This window comes from Loxodonta africana, chromosome 15 (assembly GCF_030014295.1).
Source record: "Loxodonta africana isolate mLoxAfr1 chromosome 15, mLoxAfr1.hap2, whole genome shotgun sequence".
Lineage (NCBI taxonomy): Eukaryota > Metazoa > Chordata > Mammalia > Proboscidea > Elephantidae > Loxodonta > Loxodonta africana.
In genome coordinates, this window is record NC_087356.1 from 70,440,724 (window position 1) to 70,448,583 (window position 7,860).

Sequence of the window (7,860 nt, forward strand, 5' to 3'; positions counted from 1 at the left end):
ACCCTACAGGAGAGAGTAGAACTGCCCCATAGAGTTTCCAAGGAGCACCTGGCGGATTTGAACTGCCGACCTCTTGGGTAGCAGCTGTAGCACTTGACCACTACGCCACCAGGGTAGGGTCGCTATGAGTCGGAATAGACTCAATGGCAGTGGGTTGGGTTGGTTGTGAGTTATGTTCGGAAAACGTAGTGGCATGTAGTGGCTAAGAGCTACGGCTGTTAACCAAAAAGTCAGCAGTTTGAATTCAATATACAGTCCTTGGGAACCATATGGGGCAGTTCTCCTCTGTCCTATAGGGTCTCTGTGAGTTGAACTGAATTCAACTGCAAAGGGTTTGGGTTTGGCTTTGGTAAGCTATGTTTAGGAGCCCTTGTGGTGCAGTGGTTAAAGCACTCAACTGCTGACCAAGGTCGGCAGTTCAAACCCGCCAGCCACTCAATGGGAGAAATATGAGGCAGCCTGCTTCCATAAAAATGTACAGCCTTGGAAACACTATGGGGCAGTTGTACCCTGTCCTATAGGGCCACTATGAGTCAGATTTGATTTCATGAGAATGAATTTGTTTTGTCTTTAAGTTACCCGTTACCTGGCTTATTTAATTTTTATATTTCTTGATTTGTTTTCTCTGGTAAAAGACATAGGAGAAAATTTTAAATAGAATATATGCCTATTACATGTTTGTAACATTAATAATTCATGATTAGAAAGGTCTGCATTTTTCTTGCTAACGTATTAGAGAGAACAAAATGACTGTACTAGTAAGAGATTGTCAGAGTTTTTGAGCCAAGTTTTTTTATAGCTTACATTTTTTGGACTGGGAGAGTATTTCATTGTTTGGAAAAGACTTTAGGGTTATTTTTGAAATAAATAAAGGGTATACAAAAAAAAGTTGTTTTTTTTTTTTTATACACCAGGTGTAACTCAGATGGGAAAGGGTCAGAGGAGGGCGGGAAGATATTAGCACAGAGTTACTGTTTTGTTGGTGTTGCTGTGGTGGTGCTGGTGGGTTTTTTTTTATTATTATTATTTATAACATCCTTGACATAGGATCACATACCACAAAATTTACCCTTTTAAAGGGTACAATTCAGTGTCTTTAAGTGTGTTCATAGAGTTGTACAACCCTAACCACTATCTAATTTTAGAGCATTTTCATCCTCATCTCCAAAACAATCCCCATACTCACTGGCAGTCACTCTTCATTCTCGCATTCCCTACTACCTGGCAGACACTAAGTTATTTTCTGTCTCTGTAAGTCTGTATATTTTGAACTTTTCATGTGGATGGAATCATACAATAGGCGGCCTTTTGTGAATGCTTCTTTCATTGAACATGATATTTTCAAATTTCATTCATGATGTGACATGTCTCAGTACTGCATCCCCTCTTATTGCAGAATAACATTCCATTTTATGGATAAACCACATTTTTTTTCTTTATTCATTTATCACTTGATTGGCATTTGGGCTATTTCCACTCTTTGACTATTATGAATAATTCTTCCCTGAACTGTCATGCACAAGTTTTTATGAAAAAAAAAAAAATTTTTTTTTTTTATATTTTCAGTTCTCTTTGTTATGTACCTAAAAGTGTAATTTCTGGCTAACTCTCTGTTTAACATTTTGATGAATTGCCAAAGCAGCTGTAACATTTTACAATCCCACCAGCAATGTGTGAGTGTTCTAATTTTTCCATATCCTTATCAAAACCTGTTATTGCTTTTCTTTTGAATTATAGTCATCCTAGCGGTTGAGAAGTGGTGGCTCATTGTGCTTTTATTTTCATTTCATTGACCAATGATGTTCAGCATCTTTTAATATGCATATAGATAATTTGTATATCTTCTGCACCTTGGTCTTCCTTTTTGACTTTTAACTCCAGATCTTGGCATAATTCATTATAATACTTTGTCTTCTTGATTCTACCTTTGAAATCTTCTGCTCAGCTGTTTCACTTCATTTCTTCCCTTCACTTAAGCCATTGTATGTTCAAGAGCAAGCTTCAGTTCTCTTCTGACGTCTATTCCCCACCCCATCCCACCCCCTTTTCTTTGTTTTTATGACCTTTTGCTTTCTTCATGTATGATATCCTTGATGTCATTCCACAACTTGTCTGGTGTTCTTGAGATGGTCTTTAAATTCAGGTTGGATATTCTCAAGGTTGTATTTTGGCTCTTGTGCACTTGTTTTAATTTTCATTAGCTTCGATTTGAACTTGCATATGAGCAATTGATGGTGTGCTCTGTAGTTGTCTCCTGGCCTTCTTCTGACTAATGATATTGAGTTTTCCGTTTCTTTTCCACATAGTCAATTTGATTACTGTGTATTCCATCTGGCAACATCTACTTGCTTAGTAGCCGTTAATGTTGCTGTAAAAAGGTATTTCCAAATGAATAAGTTGTTGGTCTTGTAAAATTTATCATGCAATCTCCCAAGACAATTGTATCACCAAGGTCATATTTTCCAACTACCGATCTTTCTTGTTTCCAACTCACTGTATTTTTCAAAACAAGCCAATTAATTATGAACCTGAGAAGGTAATCAGTTTTTTCTGGTATTATTACTAAATTCTAGAAAAATCACTTTTAAATCATAATTTTGTAGTGCAATTATGTAATCTAAAGTTTAACAGGCACTGCCTCTAGGATTCCTTCACAATCATGGGTAAACTCTATTCCCATTGATAAGAAACTTCAACAACAAGAGAAAACTATTTCCTATTAATGAACAAAAATCTTTCACAATTTAATTATTTAAAATTTTAGGGCTTTAGTTTTAACAATAATCCACAAAGTAGTAAGTATGTAAAAATTTCCAATACCAAAGACTGAGACTACTTTATAATAACCTTGGTCATTAACATTGTACTTGAAACATCTTGGAACATGAAAGCAAAGGACTCCACAGAAGGCAACATTTTGGGTATAATATATATTTACTTGTTTTCAGGGATCACTTGCACAGCATAGGCACAGATACCGTCAGCAAACATTTTAGTGGCAGAATGGCACCTTGTTCTTATAATAGGAGAATTTTAAATGAAATTGACAATTTGGGAAAAATAATGGCTTTTTGATTTATTTCAAATTGTGAATGTTTTTATTTCCCTTTATCCACCATTCACTGAGCAATCTTGGCAAGGACAAACGATAAGGGCAGCATTCACCACTATGGGACCTAGTCTAGATGCTGGTCTAATTGGAATTACACAAAAATGTTAATTATTGCTATTACAACTTTTTTCTACCTCTTATGTTCTTTGAATCGAGCATGTATTTTGCACATTTTTTTTTTTTTAGAAGATTGGTATTTCCACAAGATGTCAGCATTAGTTCAGGTATTTTATTATAAATTTTATTTCCCATAGATATGTCAAACTTATCTGTAGCATTATGAAGCCATCATCCACATCTGTATTCAAAAGTCACAGGGCCACCATTAATAACTCAAGTCTCTCAAGTTTCAGTTATTTTATCTATAAAATAGGAATAACAAGCTCATACCATGTAGAGTTGCTGGGAAAAATACATCAAATAATATTTACGAAGTGCCTGGACAGTTCTAATCATATGGTATCTTAGTTATCCAGTGCTGCTGTAACACAAATAGCACAAGTGGATGGCTTTAGCAAACAGAAATTTATTCTCTCACAATTTAGCAAGCCAGAAGCCCAAATTCAGGGTGCCAGCTCCAAGGGAAGGCTTTCTGTCTGTTGGATCTAGGGGAAGGTCTTTGTCATCAATCTTCCCTGGTCTAGGAGCGTGTCAGCTCAGGGGCTCTGGGTTCAAAGGACAGGCTCTTGGCTCTGCTTTCTTGGTGGAATGAGTTCCTCTTGTCCTTCTGTTCACTTCTCTCTTTTGTATCTCAAAAGAGATTGGGTTAAGATGCAACCTAATCTTGTAGATTGAGCCCTGCCCAATTAACATAATTACTGCTAATCCATCTCATTAACATCATAATGGTAGGATTTACAACACATAGGAAAATACATCAGATGACAAAGAGGGGGCAATCACACAATACTGGGAATCACGGCTTTACCGAGTTGATACATTTGGGGGGGTACAAAATTCAATCCATGGTAATAGCCTTGCCAGATTGACAGATATTTTTGGATGACACAATTCAATCTATGACACATGGTGAGCACTGAATAATATCAGTCTGTAATAAACAGTAATATCACCCTCATGTTCATTCTTACCTCAACAGTTTTTTTCCTTATTCTTGACACACTACCAATCTTCGAATGATATGTTTTGATATCTTTCTTTTCAACATGGAACAGTCATCACGGGATCCCATGCCAGGAACTCATCAAATTCCTTCAAAACTTCCATCTCAGCGATACACACGTTCTTTTTGCTTTGGTCTTTAAGTGCATCAAGGGAGTGGAAAAAGATCTGATTTGAAGGTGAGTACAAATACACCAAGACAACATGCCTAAAACATGCAAAGACGACGATGTCTAAATACCATGCAAAGTTTCCATTCTGTAGCTATGGTCCTCCAGAACAAAATCCCCAAAGATCATGGACCAAGTCAGGTTATACAAGAGTATGTAGCACATGGTGCTTTGGGAGTGAATGAGTTTTACCTTTACTCATAGGAACTTCTGGATTCTATTCATTAGAAAATGCACTACCTTCTTGGGTGTGGAGCTCAATTTCAGTGATATATTTAATGCTGGCCATTCCGTTACTTTCCAGAGCCACTATTTCTATATTTTTGAATTGGTGTCAGTAGTCAATATACTCTCAAAATGGAAACCAGCCTCCATCATTGGTCAATACGTTATTTTTATACTTTCCATTATTACTTGCCTCATATTAATTGCAATGAATGGTTTCTCTGATATGACAAAGACAGGAGAGCAGACATGAGTAGCTAAACAAAGAAATGGAAGGAGAAACTGGGAAGGACCCATATAGAGATAGATGGGCCTTTTGTTACACACTGATCACTTGTTATAATATGGCTATGGGAAAAAATTAAACCAATATGAGCCTTACTGAGCTAATATGTAAAACAATTATACTAGTAATTGCTGTGCAATCCCTGTGTAGTGCAAATGTTTAAGGTGCCAAAGAGGAAAGTCCTGGTGATACACTTCCAAAAAATTAGTCATTGAAAACTTTGTGGAGCATAGGTCTACACTGACACACATGGGATCACCATGAGTCAGAATCAACTCGATGGCAACCAGTACTTAGTATCTGGTAGTATATGTTTTGCAGAAGAGTAGAGAAGATTGCAAATAAGGCATGGAAAGTACTTTGTTGTTATCTCTGCTGTTAGGTGTCATTGAGTAGATTTTCAACTCTTATCAACCCCATGTGTGACATATCAAAACTACCCCACAGGGTTTCTTAGGCTATAATCTTTACAGAAGCATATTGCCTGGTCTTTGTCCCACAGAGTCACTTGGTGAATTTAAACTGCCAACCTTCCAGTTAACAGCCCAGTGCTTTACCATTGTACCACCAGGGCTCAGAACACTCATTATTCTAAGTTATCAGAACAGTTCTTTGGATGTTCAGGGACTGGTCAGTACTAAGACTCATTCTTATAGCACAGAAGAAAAAAAAAAAAGGTATAATTCCATCTGTTGTTTGTTTGCATGCCCCATGATACAGGGATCCCAGAGTCTGTAACTTCCGACATAGAACAGGGACAGGGAGGGAGAACTGGAGATATCTGAATGATAAGACTTGAATCTGTTTCACAGTGCATACCTCAAATTTCTTCTTCTCTTCCTCTATAAAATTCCCAAAGGAAAATGGCAGCAAGAAATCACTCCACAGTGACTGAGTTCATCCTTGCTGGGCTAACAGACAAACCAGAAATCCAGCTGGCCCTCTTTATTTTCTTCCTAGGAACCTATGTGGTCACAGTGGTAGGGAACCTGGGCATGATCACACTGATTGGGCTCAGCTCTCACTTGCACACCCCCATGTACTGTTTCCTCAGCAGTTTGTCCTTCATTGATCTCTGCTGTTCCACTGTCATTACCCCCAAAATGCTGGTGAACTTTGTGATAGGGAAAAACATCATCTCCTACCATGAATGTATGGTGCAGCTCTATTTCTTTCTTGTTTTTGCTATTGCAGAGTGTCATATGTTGGCTGTGATGGCATATGATCGCTATGTTGCCATCTGTAACCCGTTGCTTTACAGTGTCACCATGTCTTACCAAGTCTGCTTTTGGTTGGTAGTTGAAGTATACATACTGGGTTTAGTAGGTGCCACGGCCCACACCGGTTGCATGCTAAGAGTGATTTTCTGCAAGGCTAAAATAATCAACCATTACTTCTGTGATGTTTTTCCACTACTGGAGCTCTCCTGCTCCAGCACTTATATCAATGAACTGGTACTTTTGTGCTTCAGTGCATTTAATATTTTTGCTCCGGTCTTGACCATCCTTGGCTCGTATGTCTCCATCATTGCCAGCATCCTGCGAATCCGCTCCACTGAGGGCAGGTCCAAAGCCTTCAGCACATGCAGCTCCCACATCTCGGCTGTTACAATCTTCTATGGTTCTCTAGCATTCATGTACCTGCAGCCATCAACTCTCAGCTCCATGGACCAAGGCAAAATGTCTTCTGTGTTTTACACCATTATTGTGCCAATGCTGAACCCCCTGATCTACAGCCTGAGGAATAAGGATGTCAAAGTTGCCCTAAATAAAATCATTGAGAAAAGGTTATTTTGCTTTAACAAAGATTTATAATTCTTGGAGAAAATTCAATAAGGAATGAGTCCAGAAACAGTAACATATACACACAAGTATTGAAATTATTGCCAACACTTGATTATTTGGAAGAAAGTTCCCAAGAATGAGAATGGATTTGTAGTATCACCTGAAGGGCAATCACATGGAGGGCAGAGTAAATTCTAGGATTTTCCAGAGGTCACCCATAGTAACCCATATTATCTCTAATCATTTTTTTAAAAATTCTCAAAGGCCTTCATGGGGGAGATTATAATTTATATATGTGGAATTTGGCAATTTGTTAGATAAGATTTAGCTATCATAACTCATAGAACGATCTGTTTGGTCTGTATCCTTTGATCTTCTTAATACTTTGTGTATTGGCCCTATTTATTAGTAAGTGTACAAATAAACTAGAAAAATGTGATCTCTAAAATAAATAATTTTTAATCATTTGAAATGTACAAAATTCAATCCCCAGCACTGGGTTTTTGTTTTTTATTAGTTACTAAGTGCAGAGAATTTTATTAAGGAATATGGGACAGATGACGAGTAATAAGACATAAATACTGTACACAAGATGATTACTCTGTGGTGTGAGAGACTGATGGACTAGACAGGGCTGAATACATTATATTTTTAATTATTTATTTTCCAACCTTTTTTTCTTCACAGTTTTAGTATTTGCTACCACCTCAATTTCCCTGAGAATCCTATATTCATTTTCCTCTAATTCTAAAAGGTTTTCTTTTCACACATATTATAGAATCACAGATGCAAAAGTGACATTTTCTGACTATGCATTAAATGATATGGGTCACTTATGTGACCTGGAAGCATGTTTTCTCCTTCCCAAAAAGGGCAATTGAAATTTTGACATAACTAATGCCATACTGATACTCTAAGTAAGCTATACATTTTTTAACTGTACCAGCTGCTCTAGCCTCTTTCCAAAGGGGTGTGGGCGTTCTCAGCTCTTGTGGCCTTAGTCTTCCTCCTCTTCTTTGTTCTCTTGGGAGATAGCCTTGGGAGAGTAAAATTAAAGTCTGTTTAGAATTACAAAAATTATAGTTTCATTTTTTTTAATAATATACAAACAAAAAGGAACAACAATGATGATAATGATAATCAGAGTAACACACTTTACTG

At 37.3% G+C, this 7,860-nt stretch overlaps 1 protein-coding gene across 1 annotated transcript; it reads left to right on the forward strand.

Moving 5' to 3' along the window:
• Positions 1-5,683: 5,683 nt before the first annotated feature.
• Positions 5,684-6,729, forward strand: LOC100659751 (olfactory receptor 8G50-like). Its single transcript, XM_010597984.3, has one exon. The coding sequence runs from the start codon at positions 5,779-5,781 to the stop codon at positions 6,727-6,729; it is 951 nt and encodes a 316-aa protein (XP_010596286.2). The 5' UTR covers positions 5,684-5,778.
• The last annotated feature ends 1,131 nt before the right edge of the window (positions 6,730-7,860 follow it).